Below are 25,740 nucleotides of genomic sequence, written 5' to 3'. Positions count from 1 at the left end.
GCAATAGATTTCTTGCTTCTGCCACAAATTCCCCCAGCTGTGAGCCTTCCAACCTTCTAAGTATTCCTTTATATGTGGTTCAGAGTTCTGGGACCAGCCCCTGAGCCTGCTTGGTCGGGTATTCTGTGTTGTTGTTGGCGGAGCTCTCTGCTATAGGTCCACCTGATCCACCATCTTGTTTGTTCTCCCCATATTCTTTTGATGATTTCTGCATCATTCAATGTTTTGCCAATAGAATCCTTCAATATTGCAAGTTGAGGCTTGAATTTTTTTTCTTCAGTTCAGCTTGAGATACACTGAGCTTTTTCTTCCCTTTTGGTTTTCTAACTCATAGGTCTTTGCACATTTTATTACAATATTTGACTTTGCCTTTTCGAGCTGCCCTTTGAAACTTTCTATTCAGCTTTTATCTCCTCATTTCTTGCAATTGCTTTAGCATCTCTATGCTGGAAAGCAAGTTTCAGAGGTTCTTCTGACATTCATTTTGGTCTTTTCCTTTTTTCTTGTCTTCTTAATGACCTTTTTTTTTCTTCCTGTATGATGTTCTTGATGTCATCCCACAACTCTTCTGGTACTAAGTTATTAGTGTCTAATGCATCAAATCTCTTGAGATGATCTCTAAATTCGTATGGGGTATGTTCATGGTCAAACTTTGCTGGTATGGACGTGTTTTAATTTTCTTCATTTTCAGCTGGAACTTTCACATAAACAATTGATGGTCTGTTCCAGTCTCCCCGTGGCAGATGATCTAAAGCTTTTCTATTGTCTCTTTCTACAAATGTAGTCAGTTTGATTTCTGTGTATGCCATGTGGTGTGGTCCATGTGTAAGTTGCCTTTTATGTTGTTTAAAGAGTTTATTTTTAATAAAAAATAAAAATATTTGCAACCAACTAGTCATTGGGCTTGCAAATTTTTATCATGTAATCTCCATCATGTCTATCGCCAAGGTCATATTTTCCAACACTGATTCTTCCTCTTTGTTTCCAGCCTTTGCCTTCCAATCACCAGTATTTATCAACACATATTAATTGCATGTTTGATCAATTACAGTTTGAAGATTTTTTTGGTAGAATTCTTCAATATCATCATCACTGGCTTTAGTGGTTAGTGTGTACATTTGAATAATACTGGTATTAACTAGTCTTCCTTTTAGGCATATGGATATTATCCTATCACAGAGTACTGTATTTCAAAGTAGATCTTGAAATGTTCTTTTGACAGTGAATTCCTCTTCAATTAAGTACTTCTGGAAAAGTAAACAATGATTATTAGTTTCAAAATGGCCAATACCAGTCTACTTCAGCTAATTCCCAGAATATGGATCTTTATGTGTTCCATTTCATTGTTGACACATTCCAGTTTTGCTAAATTCATACCTTGTACATTCTGAGTGCCTTCCAACCTGAGGGACACTAGATCTCACAATATTCTGTTGTTATTCTAGTGCTGACAGTGTTCCACTGCTATTCACAAGATCTTCAGTGGCTAAACATTTCAGATATAGCCTCTCTTTCTTCCTAGTCTGTCAGCTCAGATGAATCCTGTTCAGCATGGGCGAACCTGCCAGTATTTAAAATATTGGTGGTATAGCTTCCTATATCACAGCAACACTCATGACACTACAGTATAATAAACTGAGATGAGCTGTGAACATACGTGTAGGTTCCTTAATTATCTGTTTTGTGCTACTGGCTGAGGTGTGTGTACTTGACTCCTGACTGTCATGGGATTTTAACTGGCCTACTTACATTTTCTTGGCTATTTGCTTCATCTACTGAAACTAGGGAGTTGAACAAGTCTTATCACAGTTGTGCTATGTGCCAGGAAATGGATTTGCTATACTCTGGGGATACAGATGAACAGGTGTGCTCTCAAAGACAAACTAGCAGGGAGAAGGCTCTTAAAAAGAGGACACAGTGGGATTACAGTCCATGGCATTTACGTACAGGGGGGGCCATATGATGGGTTATTGTTAAGTACTGTTAAGCCGGTTCAGGTGGCTTTGAACCACCAACCTTGTGGTGTTGATGGGTTAAGACTAGATTTTGAAAGTACCTCCCTTCTCCAAAACCTGTTTCTGTGAGAACATCCCAAGAGATAGGCAGTGCTGTATGGAGGATAATGGACAGGAGCTGGGTCTGCATAGGATAGACCTGTCTCATCAGGCCCAACAGAGCCATAGTTGAGGCTGTTTAGTCTACATTTCAGGTTTTCCTCTGGATAGGAAAGTCAGGCTTCTTAAACTTCAGTGTGCTCAGAGATCACCTGGGTACTTTGTTACAACACAGATTTTGTATGTCTGGGATGTGGCTGAGATGATTTCTAACATGAATACCGATTTTTAGGTGAAAATTTGATAAACAAGGTAGCGAGCTTAAAAAAAATTCGTAGAAAAATGGATGAAAAGATACTGGTTTCTTTTGAATTTCCTTTGACAATCAGTTTTGAAGACCAGGCAGTTGTGTCTCACACTATTTTGATGGAGATGAAACTTGTGAGTTAAACTGATATTAAAATAGCAGATACATAGTCGTCAAGGAAAAGTGTGGTTTCATTTCCTTAGGTGTCCAAGGTACTTTATACCGGGACTTAAAAAAAGTTAAATCTGCATATTTTATTCTGGTAATTTGGTTGACAGTAGGCAAAAAAAATTATAGCTCAATGTGTCCCACTTTGTACATAGAGGTTTTAAGTTTCATATAGTGCAAAATCCAAATACAGCTATGCATTGCTTAGTGTCCACTACGTTGTTGTTGCTAAGTGCTGTGGAGTCAGTTCCGACCCATAGCGACTCTGTATAGGGTTTGCGAGAAGCATCTGGTGAACTTGAACCACCGGTGTTACAGTTCAAATGGCTTTGCAGTCTGGTGCATTAACCCACAGCGCCACACCAGGATTCCATGATACGTTCTTGAAACAGGATATTGTGTTCTGGACAATGTAGTATATAATTAGCTGCTGCTTCTGCTTGCCATTAAGTCAGTTCTGACGTATAGTGATTCTGTTATAGGATTTCTGAGGCTATTAATCTTTTTGGGAGCAGACAGTATCATCTTTCTCTCATGGAGCTGCTGGTGGATTTAAACTTCTGACCTAGCAGTTAGCAGTCCAAAGCATAATCCGCTATGCTATCAGAGCTCCTTCTATACAATCAGCAGCCATTCCTAATTCACAATAGCATTAATTGATTTTCCACCTTTAGGTTAATAACCTTTTGTCTCACTACCTCCAAACTGATATTTCTCCTTTGCCTCTTGCTACTTCTAGCACTGGTTTTACTGTGTTTGGGAGCCTTGATGGCACCTTACAGTTAATATTCTTTTTTCTTTTAAGTTTTTATTGTGAATTGAGTGATAGTTTACATAGGAGAACATCAGTTTTACATTCATCCTATCGTATTTTGTTTCATTGCAATGATTACAATCTCCTCCATTCATGCATCATCATTCAACAGCATTTGCTTTCATTCCTCTGTTTTTTTTGGATGTACACCGAAGCACTCAGGAATATATACCCATTCAAACAACCAAAGGGTACACCCTGCAAGTCTGTCCCATGGCCATCAGTACACAGCCCCTCTCCCTTCCTGAGTCCAGAGTCCCCAGCCACTCCATCTCTCCATGTCTTTGTCTCTTCCTCCATCTCTGGCATTACTGCTTCTTTGGATAGGGTCCCACACTCTCCTCTTCTCTCTTGATGGTCCCAGGGTCCTCCACTCCTGGACTGTTTTGTTACAAAATGTCTACCTTTACATTTGCAACACTCACAGTCAGTCCTGATAGCAATTATTCACTATTGAACCACAAGAGTCTTATCACATCTCCTTTCACTAGTCCCGTCCAGACAGGTTAGAAACCACTCAGTGGAGATTCTACCTTCCCCTGCTCCTTCTGGAACGAGGCTCCCTCTTGAAAGATTGTAAGCCAGTCACTTCTTGCCTTCGTAGCTCCACCTCCCCCATTTTGGGTTGTTGTTAAGTGCCGTCGAGTTGGTTCCCCATTTTGGGTAGCTAATGTCTAAATTGCCCATCCCTGTTAATCCTGTGTACCGAGGGGATGGGAATGACCCTTGCTGTAAAGATTCATTCCCTCTTTTCAGCTATTATAAGTTGTTTATTGGTCCAGTGGCGAGGATTTTTGTTTTCTTGACATTGAGAAGCAATCCATACCAAAGGCTGTGATCTTTAATCTTCATCAATAAATGTTTCAAGTCCTCTTCACTTTCAGCAAGCAAGGTTATATCATCTGCATATCGTAGGTTGTTAATGAGTCTTCCTCCAATCCTGACGCCATGTTCTTCTTCATAGAACCCAGCTTCTCGTATTATTTGCTCAGCATACAGGTTGAATAAGTATGGTGAAAGAACACAACCTTGTTGCACACCTTTCCCAGTTTTAAAACATTCAGTGTTCTCATGTTCTGTTCGAACAACTGCTTCTTGGTCCAGGTACAGATTTCTCAGAAGTACAATTAAGTGTTCTGGAATACTCATACTTCTCAATGTTGTCCATAGCTTGTCATGATCCACACAATCGAAAGCCTTTGCGTAGTCAATAAAGCACAGGTAAACATCTTTCTGATAATTTCTGCTTTTAGCCAAGATCCATCGGACATCAACAATGATATCTCTCGTTCCATGGCCTCTTCTGAATCCAGCTTGAACCTCTGGAAGTTCTCTGTCAATGTATGATTATAGCCGTTTCTGTATTACCTTTAGCAAAACTTTACTCGCTTGAGATATCAAAGAGATTTTCCGATGATTTCCACGTTCTTTTGGGTCACCTCTCTTTGGAATGGGCACAAATATTGATCTCTTCCAATCAGTCGGCCAGATAGTTGTCTTCCAAATTTCTTGGCAGAGATGAGTGAGTTCCTCTTGTGCCGCCTCACTTTCTTGAAAGATTTCAATTTTTATTCCATCAATTCCTGGTGCCTTGTTCTTTGCCAATTTCTTCAATGCACTTTGGATTTCCTCCCTGAGTATCATTGGCTCTTGTTCATATGCTACCTCTTGAAATGGTTGAACATTAACCATTTCCTTTTGGTACAATGACTGTGTGTTTCTTCCATTCTTTCCATTCCAACAACATTCTTATCAACGGAGAAAAGATTGAAGTTGTCAAGGACTTCATTCTTCATGGATCAACTATCAACATCCGTGGAAGCAGCAGTCAAGAGATCAGACGACGTATTGCATTAGGCAAATCTGCTGCACAGGAACTTTTTAAAGTGTTGAAGAGCAAAGATGTAGGCTTGAGGACTAAGTTGCGCCTGACCGAAGCCATGATATTTTCAATAACCTCATATGGATGCGAAATCTGGACAGTGAATAAGGAAGATCGTAGAAGAATTGATGCCTTTGAATTGTGGTGTTGGAGGAGAATACTAAAAGTGCCATGGACTGCCAAAAGAACCAATAGATCTGTTTTGGAAGAAGTGCTGCCAGAGTGTTCCTTGGAGGCCAAGATGGCTAAACTTCGTGTCTCATACTTTGGACATATTGTCAGAAGGGAACAGTCACTGGAGAAGGATGTCATGCTGGGTAAGATGGAGGGTCAGAGAAAAAGAGGAAGACCCCCCCATCGAGATGGATCGGCCAGGTGGCATCATTGATGGACTCAAGTGTGGCAGCAGAGGTGAGGTTGGCCCAGGATCAGACATTGTTTCCTTCTGCTGTGCATGGGGTCGCTCTGAGTTGGTTCAGACTCAATGGCACCTGACGACGACAACAACAACATCCATAAGTATAGGTCAAGTTCATCATATTGTTATAGATTACTCTATTTTTCTCCTCTTTCTTCCTCTAGTTCAGTGCTGACTGTCCAGCCATTGAAGCCAGGTTAAGTAGGTACTATTTGCAAGTATGGGTGTTCTTGTGCATCTCCCCTCACTTATATCAGCTGGACACTTCACTCTCTGCTCTAGTCCTCTGTGGACATGTCCCTGACTCTGGGCCCAGAAGCCCCCAGGTCTTGCCATACTGGCCAAAACAAGTCTCAACCCAGGTTGTGACAGGAGTCTATTGAACGTGGTTGGACTTAGCTCACAACTTCATTGCTGTTTTCCCCACACTTCTTACTGGTTGACCAACGTGGTCACCAGCAAGACCACATGCCTGCTTGTGTATTCTCTTTGAGTCTCAGTCTCGGAATGGGGTTTGCCCTGAGGCAACCTGACCACTTGCCTTGATGGCTCCCTGGTGAACAACTTGCTTGTTCTTGTAGTAGTCAATCAGACCTTCATTGTTTTTGATTTTTCCTGCTGGTCTTTTTTTCAAGAAGTATCTTCTAACTAACTGCTCCAGGCTGGTCTGCTTGTCCTTTCAGTGGAAATGTCCCACCTCAGGAGAATCTGGATAGGAATCAGGATTGCATCTATGGTGTTATGGAAAGTAAAGGTGCTACAGGCAACCTCCTTCATTGTGCAAGTTCTAGCCCCATTTTAGGTATTCCAATCAGTTATAGGCTGAAGATGGACTTACAAGCTTTCTATGGTGATGTTTCTGGCTATTTCTTTCTCTTCCCCCTCAAGTGTCTGTTTTATAATTGTAGGAAAGGGAAACCAAGATTCAAAAGACAGTCAAGCATGTTAACATTATTTCCCTTTTTTACCCATTTAAACTATGCCTCAATTCCTTTATCTGAGATCTGTTGTTCCAAGGTTGAGCATACATCACTATTTATCTGTTCCACTTAGCCCATGCAAACCTGCCTAAATGTTCTCCCATCCACCTTGTTTTTCCATTCCACCCCCACCTTGTGTATTGCCCCACCCCAGCACCCAAACTATCCTGTCTATTCCCTATCCAGTGCTTCCCCTCCCTCCCCTTTGTCTACCCCCTACACCCCTGTGACTAACAAAGAATTTATCCCCTTTTTAGGGTGTATACTTTTTCTTAAGCTTTTACAATAGTGGTCCTATGCAGTATTTCTTTTTATGACTGACAAATTTCACTCAGCATAATATTCCATTGTGTGTTATGTACCAAAGTTTATCTATTCTTCCATTCATGGGCACTTAGGCTGTCTCCATCTTTTTGCTATTGTAAATAGTGCTGCTATGAACATTGGTGGGCAAACATCCACTCGTGTTATGGCTTGTATTTCTTGTGGATTAATACCAAGTAGAGGTTTTGCTGGATCATAAGCTCTGGTAGCATAGTGATTATGAATTGGGCTGCTGACCTCAAGGTCGGCAGTTTGAAACTACCAGCCATTCCATGTGAGAAAGATGAGGCTTTCTGCTTCCGTAAAGATTTACAGTCTCAGAAACCCTGTACAGGGTCACTATAAGTTGGAACCAACTCCACAATACTTAACAACAAACATTTGGTTGTGTATAATTCACAGGCAGATGACCTGACTTTGATCTCCATTTCTCTGCGAAGTTGAGCACCGCTCAAGGTTGTAATGACTAAATGAGAAAAGTCAGTCACAGCATGTAGCAGTTAGTATTTATTCTCAACTCCTCACCCTCCCTTTTGAGATGTGCGAAGAAAGTGTCAATTATATAAAGATTTGCAGGAATATTTAGTTCCTGGTCACTAGAAACTCTGTACATATAGCTGCAGTTTGCTACAATTGCTCTGTAGTCAGAGCAATTGCTTAATCCTATAACCCACTGAGAGGGGAGTGGCAGAAAAAAGTCAGGGGTTTCCAGTTTTTGCATATAACCCTGTGTTAACAACAGGATAAGTAGAAATCTGTTGCTAGTTGCCAGAGTGGGCTCTGTGACTCAAGGCCTTCTTCCAGATAAGGGAACAGAACATTGACTGACCCTGCACCATTCACAAGCACTGGTAGACTTGCAGACCTCTGAACATACTGCTTTTTGCTTAGAGACAGTGACATGCAGGGTTCCCAAGTGTGGGAGCCAGAAGCCAGTGAGACCTAACTGACTGGCCCAGGCCACCCCATGTTTCCTTCAAACAATCATTCTTAGACCAGTGGGGTTGGGCCTCACCTGCCCACACATGAAAAAGTCAATTATCTGCTCCCTCACGCTTTTTGGGGGGAAGAAAACTTTCAGCAAACAGAGAGAGTAGCAGATGTGTGACAAAGAAGCACACTGAAACTAGAAGAAATATATCTTGGCTCTAAACAAAGAATGCTCAAATAAAACTCTATCACTTGGTATGAAGCTCTGAGTAAGTTTCAAATTTCACAATTTACATTTTTATTAGTCACCAGTCTGCTAAATAAAAACAGTTAAGATATTTCACAAACTATCATACAATTTAATTTTATGAATTCAATTTCATTAAAAAAAGTTAAGTGCATATTCATACTAGCTATACTAAGAACACTGTGTAATCTATGGTCTAATACTAAAAATAATCAGTATATATATATATATTTACATGTTTTACATTGAAAAGGTTGTGCTCTTAGTCAAAATGATTTATAGACTAATTCAGCATGTAAAAAATTTTACAAAAATCCACGATAACACTTTCAAATCCACTTTTATTTCTTTTTTCCTCCTCACACACACAGCTTTAGGGGTCTCCACACACATTTATTGCAGCTGTACAGTCACTTAATGTTGGTCAGGTACCATTTATTCTTTTATCCCTAAAATTGTGTTGGCATCAAAATGACAGTTAACCAGTGTTAAATCCATAAAGTATTTACAGAGCACAGAGCACATTAAGCTTTAGACACTTGGCAATTAAACCACATAAAAATAGGATCAGACCCCCATTATACATGCTATCAGTCAGGTATTTACCAGTCCCTACTATGACATCTGTACACTGGATCAAAGGGCAGCAGAGGCAACAGGCAGTTACTTCGGAGGACAGGAACATTATGATCTGAAGCACACTATGATGTTACCCCAGTGTCACGTATCACCCACCTTTCTCCAAGGTGGTCTCATTCTAGAATGGCAGGTCCAGCTGATACAAAATGAAGACAGACAACACAACATTTACTCTGTACAGACATCCTACTTATACTATGCATTCACTGTGATTTTGAATGCAATTCGTCCCAAAAACTTGTCGCGGTCATCTTGGTTTTTTAGGTTGGGTGATCCATCAATCTTGCAGTCAAAGGTCGCTTCTTTCCGGGTACTGTTAAGAGGACTAAACGATACCTGGACAGCAACTATTGGCTGTCGATATCCCACCTGGCAAATAAAGGAAAACACTATTAAAATAGACTGTGACTGCATCTATAATTCTCTATATGAAAAAAAAAAAAAAAAAACATGACCCAAGAACTTAATTTATTAAGCAGACCTTTTCTATTCGTGTTTTTAAAAAAAGCTGAAAATTTAATTCATTTTATATTTCATTTGTATTGATAATCGTTCACCGCTCACCTGTCAGTTTGCCATATACTGTGGTGGTTTGCGTGTTGTTGTTGTTATGGAAGCTATACCACCAGTGTTTTAATTCCAGCAGGGTTACTCATGGTGGACAAGTTATATATAAACTTTCAGATTAAGACAAAGTAGGAAGGAGAGATGGACAACTTCCAAATACTTGAGTCACTAACAACTTTATGAAAGCAGTGGAACACTATCAGCACCAGAATACTGAATGAAACATGATGAAGAGCTCCAGAATTATTTTGAGATATAGTGTAGGAAGATGAGTCCTTCAGGTTGGAAGGCACTCAAAATGTGACTGGGGAAGAGCAGCCTCCTCAAAGTAGAGTTGACCGTGATGACACAAATAGATGAAAACTTTCAGGACCTTTATTTGCTGATGGGCACAATTCAAATTGAGAACATGGAAAATAAGAACATGGAATGTATGAAGTATGTATCTATAGGAAAATTGAAAGTTGTCAAAGATAATGGAAAGCATAAACATCAATATCCTAGAAATCAGTGATCTGAAATAGACAGGTATTGGTCATTTTGAATCTGAAGTCCACATAGTTTACTATGTGGGGAATAACAAATTGAAGAGGAATAGTGTCACATTTGTCATCAAAAAGAACATTTCAAGATATGTCTTGAAGTACAACGGTGTCTGATAGGTTAACATGCATACACCTATAAGGAAGATCAGTTAATAATAGTATTATTATTCACATTTATGCACCAACCACTAAAGCCACTGATGATGAAATTGAAGAATTCTACCAACTTTTTCAGTCTGAAATTGATCAAACATGCAATCAAGATGTATTACTGATTATTAGTGGTGACTGGAATGCAAAGGTTGGGAACAGAGAGGAAGGATCAGTAGTTGGAAAATTAGGCCTTGGTGATAGAAACGATGCTGGATGTCAGAAGAGACTCTGAAACTTGCTCTCCAGAGTAGAGAAGCTCAAGTAAATGGAATGAGGAGTCCAAAGAGCTGAATAGAAAATTTCAAAGGGCAGCTAGAAAAGACAAAGTGTTGTGAATCAGGCTGCTAACCTCAAGGTTGACAGTTTGAAACTACCAGCTGTTCCACGGTTGAAAGATGAAGATTTCTGCTCCTGTAAAGATTTGTAGCCTCAGAAACCCTGCACAGGATCACTATGAGTTGGAACCAGCTCCACGGTACTTAACAATAAATGGGCAAATTACTGAATAATGCAGAAAGCATCAAAAGAAGACGGAAGGAATACACAGAGTCACTGTAACACAAAGAAATGGTCACTCTTCAGCCATTTCAAGAGGTAGCATATGAGTAAGAGTCAGTGATCCTGAAGGAAGAAGACCAAAGTGTATTGAAGGCATTGGCAAAGAACAAGGCTCTGGGAATTGATGGAATACAAATTGAAATCTTACGACAAACTGATGTAGCACTGGAGGCACTCACTCATCTATGCAAGAAATTTGGAAGATAGTTACTTGTACAACACTGATTGGATTGGACAATATCATTAATACTGCAAGCATGTAAAATTTTGCTAATGATACTTAAAAATAGTTCTGAATAGTCAGAGCTTAATCTAATTTGCTTGCCTTTATTAAGTGACATTTCTCTTCTCCCTGGTAGCTTTTAGTATTCTTTCTGTCTTTGATTTTGGAGAGCTTGATTATTGTATGTCTTGGAGACTTTCTTTTGGCATCTATCCTTCCTGAGGTACGTTTGGCTTGAATGTTTATCTTATCTTTCAAGATGTTAGAGAAATTTTCTTTCAGAAGCTCTTCAGTTATCTTCTCTGATTCTTCTTGTTCCAGAATGCCAACAGTTCCGGAATACCTATAATTCTTACATTATTCCTCTTCATGTTATCCATCATGAATCTTAGACTCTCTTCAATTTGTTTTATCCTTTTTTATACTTGCTCTTGTATTTTAGTAGTATTGAGAGATTTGTCTTCCAGTTTGCTAGTTCTGGCTTTCATCTTTTCTAATTTGCTCCTTTCCCCTTTCAGTGTATTGTCCATTTCTGATATCTTATTATTAATCATCTGGACATCTTTTTGCAGGTTTTGAATTGTTTCCAATGATGTATCAGTATTATTTGACTGCTCTTGAAGTACTTTTCTTACTTCTTCCTTGTTTTCCTCCACCCCTTTTCAGAACATTTGAATTTGTTTCCATATCATTTTCCTAAATTCCCTCTCAAGGCATCTCCAGAACCGGATCTCTTCTGTTTTTGGATGTGTTTCAATAAGGTTTATTGCTTCTTATTCGTCATGATTATTATTTTTTTAAGTGAACGCTTGAACGTTAGTTGTTTGATTACTGGGTGTCTCCTGGTGAATATGATCAGGAGATAGGCTTCCCTTATTGCATGTAATGCTTAGCAGGCGCTGTTAGGTCTTGTCTCAGTGGTGGAATATTATGGGGTATGCTTATAGCTTGGCTATATAGCCACGACTGCTGCCTCTTCTTAGGTGACGTGGGGAGGAAAAGCTCCCACCTCCAGGAAAGATGTGTGATCAAAAGGACCAAAAGCAAAAGTAATATACATGCATAGACAAAAATCACCACTTTGGAGGAGAAATGAAGCAGTGTTCAACTGTCCCATGCTACACCGTCAGTGTTGTGTGCAATTAGAAGCCTCCAGCAGGGGGTGACCACTCAGGCCCCTCCTCTAGTCACTACCGTTGGGGTGTGCGAGTAGATATTGGGGAGTTAATGGGAGAAAGATTGTCCACTATTTTTGTTTCTGAAGGTCAGTTAGTTATCTGCGTGTGCTCAGTGCAAATCTCGGGATGGCTAAGTCCTATTATGCTGGGGTTTTACAGATTGGTTTGAATTGGTCCTGCACAGGGAGCTCGGGCAGCGCAGTGGTCATGGATTGCTAGGACAATAGCTGGAAATTCCAAGCTGCTACCTGGGAGAAAAGTGAGGTGCCCCGCTCCCACTCAGACCCACAGCTTCAGAACGCTGCATTAGGTCGCTTGCGGTTAGAGCCTATCCCAAGTGTCATTGGGTTCAGCTGGGGAGCTTTTGGGTCTGTAGGTCTGTGGGTGACATCGTAAGTCACCACCAAGCTCCCTCTTTCTGTTCAATGGGAAACTGTCCCGCCTGATGTCCAGGTTGAGAGAGGGAGAAATGTGTAGTTTCCCGCGTCTTTTTTTTTTGTGCTGAAAGTGCTGCTTTCTGAGCAGGGCTGGCTTTAGCCCTGCCCTCTAAACTCTGCTGGGGCGGGGTAGTCGCTGAGGAGTCCAGTCTCCAGATTCCTAAGTTGCCCGTATTTTCCTTAATATCGTGATTTTTTCACTTGCGAGTACGGGAAACTGACATCCTGGATCTTATGGTAGATCTGGAGCGCTGGAGTTGTTCTATGAGCACTTCCTTCGTGAGATCCCCCTCCATTCTCACTGGAGTGTACCCTACCTGGTTTTCCAAGGATGTACCCCCAACCGGAAGTCCAAGGTTGTATTATCTGCATGTTGCAGGTTGTTAATGTGTCTTCCTCCAGTCCTGATGCCACGTGGTTCTTCATATATAATCCAGCTTCTCGAATTATTTGCTCAGCATACAGACTGAATAAGTATGGTAAAAAACACACCCCTGTTGTACACCTTTCTTAATTTTAAACCAGCTTCTGTTTGAACAGCTGCTTTTTGGTCCACATACAGATTCCTCATGAGTACAATTAAGTGTTCTGGAATACTCATACTTCGCAATGTTGTCCATAGCTTGTCATGATCCACACAATCGAAGACCTTTGCGTAGTCAAGAAAGCACAGGTAAACATCTTCCTGATATTCTCTGCTTTCAGCCAAGATCCATCGGACATCAGCAATGGTATCCCTCTTTTCATTCCCCCATTTGAATCTAGCCTGAACCTCTGGCAGCTCCCTGTCAATGTGCTGTTGCAGCTATGTGTGAATTATCTTTAGCCAAACTTCACTTGCATGCGATGTTAATGATAATGCATGTGTACATTATCACAAAACAAACTTACATGTTAACTTTTCTACATTCTCTAAATATTCACACACTACTTTTATAATAGAAATGGCATTTTAAAACTAAAACCATAATTTATCTGTTTGGGTTTTGGGTTCTGATTGTAAGTGTAGAATTTCCATCTAACATCACCATTTGTTTTAAAAAACCAGGAGAGATGATGATCAAGTAACCCAGGACAGGTCAGACTAGTGGTGTTTTAATACACATGTGCTGATTTCCAAAAACAGTATCATTTAAGACACTAAATACTTACATGCAGTTTTTTCCCATAATATGGAAAATATTTCAAGTCAATAAATCCTTCGGAAGGGTAAGTCTCAACTGTCACTTCTTCATTCTAAAGTTGAAAACAAAAGAAAATATTTTTAGGCATATAAAAACAGAGCAAATTTAAGCAATATCAATTATTAACAGGATGAAGAAATTCAATGTAGCTACAACCATATCAACACAAGTTTTTTATTTTTTTTTAAACTATATTTTTGAGAGTGGACTTGCTCATCTTGACTGGAAATAACTACACAATTAAACCCTTGACCCTAACCAGCCCTGGTTCTTGTTATATTTCCCATCATACCCTGTGCCCTTATTTCTGAGAGTCCTTCTGACTCCTCTTCACTGCCAGGACAATTTATCTACTCCTACAAACTAACGCCAAGTGCCAGTTCTCTGGCCACTGAAAGCAGGCAAGTACCAGGGTCCGACACTGATGTTTCCCCAAAATGAATATAAAATACTGTGCTTCCACACTGGAAAGCCAACAGTTGCCACAAGCTGCAGTCTGGTAGAATACAGCACTAAGGCCTGGAAGTCAGCAGGTCCAATAATTCCATGTGATAAAGTAGCCACAGGGGAACATTTAGGGTAACCCAAGCAAAACATGGAGTCCTGGTGTGGCGCTGTGGGTTAATGCCAGACTGCAAAGTCGTTTGAACTGCAAGATTAGCAGTTCAAACTCACCAGCTGCTCCTAAGAAACCCTATATAGGGTTGCTTGGGTCGGAACCGACTTGACGGCACTTAACAACAAAGCAAAGCATGTAATAAATTTAAATACCACATACAACCCATGAACAACTCTATGAGCATGCATAAACCAACAAGCACTGTGTGTCCACTACATTATACGGCTGTTAAAAAATCAACACTATAAGCACACAAAGCTTAGAAGCGTTGATGGTCTAATTCACTTGGATTCTTGATACTGAGTAAGCTTTTTATGAAAATTCTCATGTTTAAATTAAACACATTCCGAGTAGCCCTAGGAATCCTGGCAAGGCACTGTAGGAAACACAAAGGACGCTGTCCAAAACCACCGGCCACTCCTCTGAAACCGGGTATGTTGTTTAGTACCGTGGAGTCGGTTCCGACTCATAGTGACCCTGCACAGGGTTTCCGAGGCTGTAAATCTTTACGGGAGCAGAAAGCCTCATGTTTCTCCCATGGAACAGCTGGTAGTTTCAAACTGCCGACCTTGAGAGGTTAGCAGCCTGATTCGTAACCATTATGCTACCAGAGCTCCTTGAAACCCTATATAGGAGTCACTATATAAATCAGGAGTTCTGGTGTGGCACTGTGGGCTAATGTGCTGGGCTACACAGTCATTTAAATCACATCTGATATGATGGCACTAACAACTTAAGTCAGAACCAACTCTCTGGCACTTAACAACAACAGTAGTCCTGTTTCTAGTAAACAGACCACAATAATCAAAGTAAGTGGCATATTTGTTGTTGCTCTAATAAAAATCAAACATTACTGAATCCTAGATCTGAATAAACTAATATCTATTTTTGAAAACATAGGAAAAAAAAGGAAGAAAAAAGAAAGTACATATAAAACAGCACAGTAAAACTAAAACGTAGAAGCCCTACTCCTGCCTATTGAATGTCAGGATCATGATACAGCACCCGTATGTGGGTGAGATTGAGAACACAGACAAGAGACACACACAGGACAGGGCAAAGTATAGAACAATGCTGTGAGATACTGAGTCAATTCCGACTCACGGCAACCCCATGTGTGCAGAACACAACTGCACCATAGGGCTTAGGGTCTTTAGGAAGCAGACAATCAGGTCTGAGGTGCCTCAGGGTGGGTTCTAAGTTGCCAGTCTTTCAAGTTACAAAAACCAGTCTTAACCATTTATACCACTAGCGGTTACCCCACAAGAATAACTTGTAAAGATCTGAATCAAGGATGCATGAAAAGAGGAGACTGGATGGACTAGTTACCTTTGTTCAAAGAAGGTTTCCTAAATATCTGAGGTTAATTCACAGAAAACCAATTTCGACTCATAGCAACCTATATATGTTTCCAAGACTGTAAATCTTCACAGGAGCAGACAGCCTTATCTTTCTCCACAGAGGGGGCTGATGGGTTTGAACAGCTAACCTCGAGGTTTCAAACAGCTCAATGCTTAACTCACAGTGTCATCACAGATCTTCAATTCATAGGAACACACAGAGATATTCCGTTAGTTTTCTTTTGATAATTGATCAATGTTTCTGTACTGCTTAAGTTAAAATAAGTCATTTATGTAACAATGAATTATTTTCAAATGGAAAACATTAATACATTATTTTTTCAACTAATAATGTGTGCTGCCAAGTCGGTTCTGGCTCAGTGACCCTAGATAGGGTTTCCTGAGAGTGGCTGGTGAATCTGAATGGCTCACCTTGTCACCAGACCAGCATTTATCCTGTATCACCAAGCCAGGGCTCAACCTAATAGTTGCTGTTAAGGGCTATTGAGTCAGTTCTGACTCACAGCAACCCTGTTGTGAGCGACAGGTGAGCTTGAACCACCTACCTTGTAGTTCAGTGCATTAACCTGCAGTGCCACATGGCAAAATTTATTGAGCACTTCTGTGTTTCTTACCTGATACCACACTTATACCTACACTTCATTTGGACTTTACAGCCTAGGTGTGCAGGATGGGTGACAGAGAAGGGAATGTAGGCTGAGTCCAGGTTACTCACTTAACATCATCCAGTGTGGTAGACATCATGGGTTAACTTGGTTTGTACCTAATCTTAGCAGGATTTTTCTTTAACTTGTATTTTATATACTTTGTGAAGTACTGAGATGTGTATTTCAGCGACAAGGATATAGTTTAGAGTGATGCATCCTTGACGTTCTTTTCTAAGAACCTGGATGACTTGTTTTATATGTATTTTTCCTAATTAAAAAAAGGATCATGATTAATTTTTGTGGTAAGAAAATAAATGATGGAAGACATATAAATAACAATTTACATCTTTTGCAGAATCATCCTTTTAAATTGATAGAAGTTTTAAAAAAACAACCTCTAAGATCATGTTATGGCAACAATGTCTCTGTTTTTTCAGGTCCTGGGGTGGTACTGTAGGGTAAGTACTGGACTACTAATCGAGAGGCTGGCAGTTCAAACCCACCAGCCACTCCTCAAACCCTATACAGGACAGGGTCATTATGAGTTGAAATTGACTCAACAGCACTTACCAAAAACAACTTAAATAAGGCGCCCTGGTGGTGCTGTAAGGATGGGCACTGGACCGCTAACCACATGGTTGGCTATTCAAGCCCACCAGCGACTCTGGGATAAAGATGAGGCTGCCTGCTCCTGTGAAAATTTAGTGTCCTGGAAACTCTACGTAGGGTCTCTATGATTCTGAATCAAGTCAATGGTAGGATTTTTTTTTTTCTTTTTTATAACTTGAATAAAAGCAGTTAGAGCAGATCAAACTGTTAAGAATGTAAGATGAAATAAAAGACATGCGCATTCTTAAAAATCAAGCAAACTAGGGATTATAAACTTAAACACCTGATGTAGATACTTCTAATGGAAAAAAGCAATTATAACTACAATCTTTCATCTGTTCTACAGGATGAATTCCACCTTTGTGTATAATCTAGGTGTAAAATGCAAAATCCACAACTAAATAAATGCACAAAACAAAAACACCACAATTTTCAAATATTCCACGTACTTAACACATATCTCTTTCAAAGCAAAATGGATATAGCAAACTGAAATACTAACCATTATAGCTTTAGTTTCTAACTGCTATGAAAGCAAAGCCTACATAACAGTTGGAAAAAAAACACATACAATATAAAGGGAAGGCTTTTACCCTTTGTAGGGACTTTGTATGATTTTCTCACAGATCCTTCATTGCAAGCTTATGTCTGTAGCCCACTCACAAGCAAAGTCAAAATATGCTACAGACAGGTAAAAGATTCTAAATTGGCTCTTCTGTCTGGCTGAAGTTTAGCATCTAAATCTTCAAGAACGCTAGTGAATAAATAAATCTTAAGAAATTACAAAAATATTCTAGAGCAGCAAAGTGTGTGCCCTTAACCAATAACATCAGTATCACCTGGAAACTTGTTAGAAATTAAAATTTTGCACTCCTGCCAATGATCTGTGGGTCAATAAGCTCTCCAAGTGATCCTGATAATCTGATCAAGTTTAAATATCATGAAAAAGAAAAAGCCCAAATGAGAAATCTATTTGTGGTTAAAAGCAATTACAACTGCTTTCAAAGTGAATTCAACATTTCAAGTAAAATATTGACACAATTTGAGTTGAAATGGTAATATTTAGCATAATGATAAAACTAAGCTAAGAACTCAACAGTTTCTCCTCAGAACTCTTACCCACCATTTACATATTTGTCTTAGTTGTATTTGCAGCATGGAGAGAAAACAAAACAAGTTATGAGATGAAAACTGCACAGAACTCTGGAAAAAACAGAGATAGTGGGAGAAACACAATGTCTCTCCACCTCAAGGAAAATGTACCATATATTTCATTAAATCTCACAGATCAGCATGCCAATTTTGGTGTGACGCTGTTCGATAAAGCAGTGGATGGCAAAGTTGGCAGTTCAGACTCACCAGCCACTGCTTGGAAACACTATACACGGCTGCTATGAGTTGGAACTAACTGGACAACACTTAACAAGAAGAAAGAAAAATAAAATCTTGTAGCATTAAGATACCATCACAATTTCTGAGATATCAGCTAGAAAAATAAATGTAATTCACAGAACTGGTGAAGAACGGCACCAGTACATATAGGGCAATGTATGTGAAGTCAGATAGACACAGAGAGCACTTTTTAAAAATTATCAGTAGCAAAGACAGAGGGATACCTACAAAAGTTTGCTATAATTTTGTATTTCTGAGCATGACATTAAAGACGACTTCAAAAATATGAGAAGGAAAAAAATGACAAAAGTCATTAAACTTCAAGAAAAAGTTTTAAGAAAGTTCAGTTATTTTTTGGATAATACTAACCTTTGAAGTACATAATATCCTCGGTTTTCCTTTAGGTTTTAATCCAATGATCTAAGATTTAAAAACATTGAGGCATTTAAGTATTGCATATATAGTAGAATCCCCCCGTTTGTTGCTGGGATCAGCAGTGGAGGGTTAAGATTAACAATAACTCTAGGTATTAACACGGCTTCATCATACCCCAGTCATTAGATGTCTGCTTACTGTTCTGAAGCGACTTAGAAAATAAAGCCACCACCAAAGAATTGACCTAACCATATCACTTTCTTCCCTCTTACAAGAACAAACAAAAACCCTTAAAATTTTATTTCTACAAACAAGTCATTTAATGTAAATATTCAGAGCTTCAGAGGCATAGCAGAAAAGTGAATTACTCCTGATGAAAATGGATTAATCAGGTCATAATCTTTAACATGCATTTTTCCATATTCCCAACAGAGCCTTATCATATTTACATCTATCTGTTCCACAAAATGCACACAACTGGGGAGAACGCCACCGTTGAGTTTTGTGAAGAAGAGGTCACTTTCATGTATACATCAAGAATGTAGTAACTGATATAACTAACTCTTGTGTGAATGGTGACGGGTTTTTATGCATCTATTTCAGGAAGGAGATTTTCTCGGATTCTGAATTTTACAGGCACTACATTTAATACCTGTAAATGTAAATAAATATTCCTTCCAAAAGACAAGTAATGATTCCAACCTATAATAACCTCAAAAACAGTAATTACCCTTGCATGTTAAACTCTACTGGCCATTTAGTCCCTTGCTTGTTTCATTACAGCTCACATGACCCGTGAGTTCTCATGCTGTCCTCCTATAAGACCTGAAGAGCCACTGTCATATCAGCAAGCCTCAGTTCAGATTCTCATCTTTTAGCAATGCCACGAAAAAGAAAAGAAGCTGAAGAAGGCTGGTCTTGAGAAAAGGAACTGGGACTTGCTCTTGCCTTTAGAAGAATAGATTTTACCAATCTAGGTGTTTGTGAGGATATGCCTAGACAATTGGGCTTTCCTGTAACAAATGAATAAACTGAATTCCTCATATAAACCAGATCACCTTATTTCACATTGTTGCTATTGGGTACTGTCCAGGCTGTAGAAACCCATGTGTTATGGAGAAGTGCCCCATACAATCTCTTGGGCTGTAATGTTTATGGGAACAAAGTGTCAGATCCTTCTCCTTCAGAGCTGCTGGCTGAGTTCAAACTGCTATCATTTCTGTTAAAAGAGCTTAACTATTGCACACTGAGGTTGTTGTTGTTAGGTGCCACTGATTCAGCTCCGACTCACAGCAACCCTGTAAAGGGTTCCCAAGGAATGGCTGGTGGATTGAACCGTCAACCTTGCGATCCAGTGCTTATCCTACAGTACACCACCCTGTTGTTGTTGTGAAGTGCTGTCGAGTCGGTTCCGACCCACAGTGACCCTGTATAGGGCTTCCAAGGAGCAGCTGGTGAGCTTGAACCACCGACCTTGCAGTTCAAACAACTTTGCAGTCTGATGCATTAGCCCACAGCACCACACCAGGACTCCACAATTTCTCCATTACAGATAGATCCTGACTTACGATGTATTTGAGTAATGACCATCACTATGTCTGAAAATGAAGAAATTGTTAATGTTGGAGTTACAAATTTGTATGTAATGTTTCCAACCCCCAAAGGCAAAAAAAAGCTATTGATTTACTGACAGAACCAACTTACAAAGGGAGATGTAGGAAAGGAACCCTGTCATAAGCCAGGGACTACCTGTACTTTTTATTATGTGTGGAAAGCAATAGCTTTTTAATTTGTTAGTGTCTATATACAGAGCTGGAGTCTTGGTGTGGTGCTGTGGGTCAATGTGCTGGACTGCAAAGTCAGTCTGAATGAACCCCAAGGTTGGTGGTTCAAGCTCACCAGCTGCTCCTTGGAAACCCTGTACAGGGTTGCTATGGGTCAGAACTGACTTGTCGGCACTTAACTTCAATAACAACATATAAAGAGCCCTGGTGGAGCAATTGTTATATGTTTGGCGCACCTCTCTACCGCAACAGTTATATAAGTCAGGTGCTCTTCTGTACAAGATAGCAAACTTCTGGTCTTTAGGTTATAACTACAATACATCACTAAGCTCATTAGACAATTTTATTTACATTTCTACATTTCAATTACATACACATATACTAAGTAAGAAACTATGTGCTGCTACTAAATAGCTCAGAAAGGTTAAGAAAGCCAAAACTTTATAGGTTCCACCTGGGATTCAAAGATGACCACTGAACCTAACCAAAGTCAGGCTTTGGTCATGGCAACCAGGAGGACACTGTCCCTTCAAGCATTACTCTAACCCGGAAACTCATGTAGCTAATTCCAAAAGGAAAGGCTTAAGTTACTCCATTCTCTAATTCATCACTAATTTATAAAACAACCTTTTTTGCCGTATTAGTCCTCCCACCAAAGATCAATAAATGTCACAGCTGGCGTGCCTTTGCAATCTAAAGACATTTGCCAGATTTCTATCAAAAGATATTAAATAAAAGCAGCAGCAGTAGTAAAATATATACGTACTCTGTTCATTTTCACAAGAATACAAGGGTTTCCTTCGGAATAGCCATAATCACGATCATTTATGCCACTGCATTTTCCCAGTAAATGAAGAGGAAACTGACATGCAGTATAAACAGGGCCCTTCTGTTCAAAAAGCACTCCATCAGCACAGGCCGTGAGATTCTTCTGTTCATCTAAGTGATATACTAAAAAGGAAACATTTGTGCACACACATCAACCAAATCAAAAGATTAAAAATAACTAAGAACATATCACCTTTGGAAAATGTTCTTCAAAGGCAAAACTGCAACCCTAATTATCAGTTAACTTGAGAGAAAGAATGTGACTCTTTTAACTTAATAATGTCCAGCACTCTAAAATACCTGGATCATAGAGCAATCTCTTTTGTTGCCCTGTGTTGGCTGTGGCCATGGCCACAGTTTCTAACTTCTGATGACCTTTTCTATATGCTAGGCCCAACACAGAAGATGGACATCATAAGGCATGGCCCCTGCCTCAGCACGGACTGCCAGGGCTCTGGCTAGTGCCTTAAGGTCTCTGTTAAGTTCCTTGACGTGTTACAGAGACCAAGACAGAGGTTCATGTTGTGATTTTAATTCTTAAAAGCTCGCAGAAGCTGTTTTGACAGTAGACTACTGGTGGTGGGGCTGGAGGCAGGGAATCCAGAAGAGTGGAGGTGGTGACTTGGTAAGGCCAGGAGCAATGGAGGTGGTAAGAAATAAGACAATTTACAGAAAATCAGAAATAAAAGAGAATGGCATTTTCTCATGAACTCTCTGAAGCCCCTTGATTGGTAGGAGGCTAAACAAAGAGACAGCAGCACGTTCAGTGGTTTCCAGGGGCTCGAGGATATGAAGAATAAATAGGTTCTTAACACACTGAAACAAGTCTGTATGAATCTATAATGGTACACGCTGTCTCACACAGAGAGTAAACTCTAATGTGATGCAAACTACGGGCTTCAGTTACAAATTGCTGTTGTGAGCTGCTGCTGAGTCGGCCCCCAACTCATGGCAAGCCCACCTACAACTAAAGGGGAGATGCTGCCTGGCCCTACACTACCCCCACAATAAGTGCTAATCAGATCCTTGTGATCCATAGGTTCCCTCAACGGGGATTTTCAGAAATCGATCGCCTAGTTTTTCTTCCTAGTCTGTCTTAATCTGGATACTCTAATGAAACCTGCTCAGTGTCAGAAAAACATGCAAGCCTCCACTGACAGGGCAGGTGGTATCTGCACATGAGGAATACTTGCTGAGCATAAAACCACATGCTGTTGTTGTTAAGTGCTGCTGAATTGGTTCTGACCCATAATAACCTGGTGAACTTGAACTGCTGACCTTATGGTTAGCAGTCCAATGTGTATCTCAGAAGGTGAAAATTCTACCATGGACCACCACTGTTCCCTTAGTTAATAAACACAGTGTATCAGTATTGCTTCATTAATTGTAACAGATGACCACAAGAATGCAAAATGTTAGTAACAGGAATAATCATTTGCAAAGGGGACTGGGGATACGTGGGAATTCTCTGTACTTTCTTGAACAATTCTTCATAAAATTGCTCTAAAAAGCAATTGTTAAAAAGTATCAGACATAGACATAGATATTTCACTTGTTCTCTGCTTATTTTAATAAAACAAAGACAAGCTGTCAGAGTGCTTTTAGCATCTGAAAGCAGAATTGAATGTAATTTCGTATCAATCCCCAGGTGTGTAAAACACAAAGGAATAAACAATTTTCTATGTTTTAAAATGCTGTATACTAGGAGTGGAAAGATGACAGAAACAGAAGGCACAGGGAGGAGTGCAAGAGTTAAAGTGAACAGAGGTTGAAGTGATGGTACACGGATGGGATTGTAATCGTTATATTGAAACGAAGTGTATGATTTGTTGAATGTGGTACTGATGATCTGCTCAGTAAACCTTCACTCAATTCACAAGGTTAAAAAAAAAAAAAATCTGCATTATAAAAAAAAAGCAACATAAATATATATATTTATGTTGTTGCCGGTTTCCCACACAAACAATACACTGGATCCAAAGCAATACTCAAGAGGCATGCTTTTATATAATATAAACCCAAACCCACAAATCCAAACCTGGTGGTGGTTGTGCGCCACTGAGTTGGTGGTTCTGACTCACAGTGACCCTGTAGAGGGTTTCTGAGGCTGTAAATCTTTATAGGCGCAGAAAGCCTCATCTTTCTCCTGTGGAACCGCTGGTAGTTACAAACTGCTGACCATGAGGACAGCAGCCCAACTTGTAAACCAAATCTACTGCTACCAAAGTCAAGTCCACACAATAAGAGTAGAACTGCCCCGTAAGATTTGCTCAACTATAATCTTTATAGAAGTGGATAGTCCTATTTCCCCATAATGGACTTTTGGATGGGTTTGAACAGCCAACTTTTTGATTAGTAGCCAATTGCAAATGGCTTGCACCACCCAGGGATCCCCCTCCAATAATAAGAGTTATTTTACTAATCATACATTTTTAAAACAAACTTGACTAAGCCCATTATAAACTCCTCTTTAGTTGTCTTATCCCGAACTCACTGCCACTGAGTTGGTTCTGACTCACGGTGACCCTGTAGGACAGAGAAGAACTGCTCCTTACAGTTATCAAGACATCGTAAACCTTCATGGGCGCAACAGCCTCATTGGTCTCCTGTGGGGAGGTTGGTGGGTTTGAACCGCCGACATTGTGGCGAGCAGTTCAAGACCTAACTCACAGTGTCACTGGGGCTCCTTTAGTTGTTTATGTTGTTGCTGTTAAGTGGCACAGCAACTGTACAAGGTTTCCTAAGAGCAGCTGGTGGGTTTGAACTGCGGACCATGCAGTTAGCAGTCCAGCCCTTATTATACAGTGCCACATCAGTACTCTATAGTTGTCTACAGTTTAACAGGAAACGAACGTAAAATAAACTCTATGAATGATATTTCTACAAGCAATCATAATGTAGTTGCCAGTTTCAGTAACTATGATCTTTTATCTTACTCCGGAAAACATACTTACATTTTAGAAAATGTTCAAGGTCTTTAATGTATTTTTCATAGGAACCTACATCAGACAAACTGAATGAATATTCCAACGCAGTCACTGGTTTTGGGAAAACTGTAAGTCCTATTAGAGAGATAAAAGAAAAGGGGGAAATGAAGTAGGCCACACTCCCTTCTCTCCTTATTCTTATCCCTAAGAGCAGGTCTCAAGAACCTGGTCATTAGCAATCAAGCGCTTACCTGTTGTGCCACCAAAGCCCCTTCATTATAAGGTATAGAGATATCTAAGTGAGAGAATGTCCAATTCTTCAAAATGATCTCAGAATCCGAATTACCAATTTGACTAAAATTAATTGTTGCTGTTAAGTGCCACTGAGTTGGCTCTGACCCGTAGCGAGTCTATATAGGGTTTCTGAGGAGCAGCTGGTGAGCTTGAACTGCTGACCTTACGGTTCAAAGTAACTTTGCATACCAGCACATTCACCCACAGTGCCACACCAGGACCCAAAAGTGATTATCTACAGTTAATTATAATCAATAGTTCACTACAAAAAAGGTTAAGTTTTATTCTTTATTTTCCACATTCATTTTCCTACCATATACATTATTTTTTTTTTTAAAGTTTTTCCAATTTGTCATTAATGTATGGGGACATTTTTCAGCAAATCAAAGTCTAAGGACTTTTGTTATCCAAATCACAACTATCTGGAAACATTCATAGGGACAAGTTTTTTTAAGCACTTGGCCATTAGCTGAGTTTGGCAGTTCAAACCTACTCAGCAGCTTTGTAGGAAAAAGCCCTGGTGATCTGTAATGCTCCTGTCAAGATGACAGCCTAGAAAATCCTAGTGGGCACCTCTACTGTGTCACCTGGGATTTGGGAGTTGAAAACTGACCTGATGGCACTAACAACAACGGTTACCTCTATGGTCAAACATTCTTTCGGCAATAACACGTATTGCTCTATATTTACAATAGTTTTCTACTAATGAAAAATACGTTCTGGTTGTTGAGATCTTTTCCCAGAGTCAATAAAGCCCTGAAATCAGATTTCTATCTTCCTAAACTATGAAAAGGAGTCCTGGTGTGGCATTGTAGATTAATGAACTGGACTGCAAAGTCTATTTGAACTGCAAGGTCAGCAGTTCAACCTCACCAGTCGCTTCTCAGAAACCTTATGCGGGGTTGCTATGGGTCAGAACCAACTCGAATGCATTTAACAACAAACTGTGAAAAAGTAAATTTCTGTTCTTTAAAATCACTTACTTATGGTATTTCTGTTATAGCAACACTAACAAAGACTAACAACTTTTAAGAAACCCAACATATATCATCCAGATTTTCAAAATAGAAAAAATTTAAAGAAGGTATCTATTTCTAAAAATGATTACACCTTTTTATATGATTCAAGTTCTAAGGTAATTAAAAAGTATTCAACCTAGAGAAAAAAACTGTGTTAACACCTGAATGCGTAAGCTGAATTTTTTTTTAATGTTTTATTGTGAATTATATGATAGTTTACATGGGAGAACATTAGTTTTACATTCATTCTATCGTATATCGTTTCATTGCCATGGTT

The 25,740-nt window shown here is 39.6% G+C and overlaps 1 protein-coding gene across 1 annotated transcript in view; it reads right to left on the bottom strand.

Annotated features, from left to right (window-relative positions):
* Positions 1 to 8,958: 8,958 nt before the first annotated feature.
* ATP1B3 (ATPase, Na+/K+ transporting, beta 3 polypeptide) overlaps positions 8,959 to 25,740 on the bottom strand; it is a 51,074-nt gene continuing 34,292 nt past the window's right edge. The window contains exons 3-7 of the mRNA XM_006869868.1: positions 24,178 to 24,285; positions 21,162 to 21,346; positions 18,606 to 18,656; positions 13,577 to 13,660; positions 8,959 to 9,132 (exon numbers count right to left, since the gene is read on the bottom strand). Coding sequence (XP_006869930.1) covers positions 8,959 to 9,132; positions 13,577 to 13,660; positions 18,606 to 18,656; positions 21,162 to 21,346; positions 24,178 to 24,285 — 602 coding nt within the window. The remainder of the gene's footprint in view (positions 9,133 to 13,576; positions 13,661 to 18,605; positions 18,657 to 21,161; positions 21,347 to 24,177; positions 24,286 to 25,740) is intronic.

The sequence above is a fragment of the Chrysochloris asiatica genome, unplaced genomic scaffold (assembly GCF_000296735.1).
Source record: "Chrysochloris asiatica unplaced genomic scaffold, ChrAsi1.0 scaffold00136, whole genome shotgun sequence".
NCBI lineage: Eukaryota > Metazoa > Chordata > Mammalia > Afrosoricida > Chrysochloridae > Chrysochloris > Chrysochloris asiatica.
Note: the sequence above shows the minus strand (reverse complement) of the source record. Positions and strands in the feature narration are given on the sequence as shown.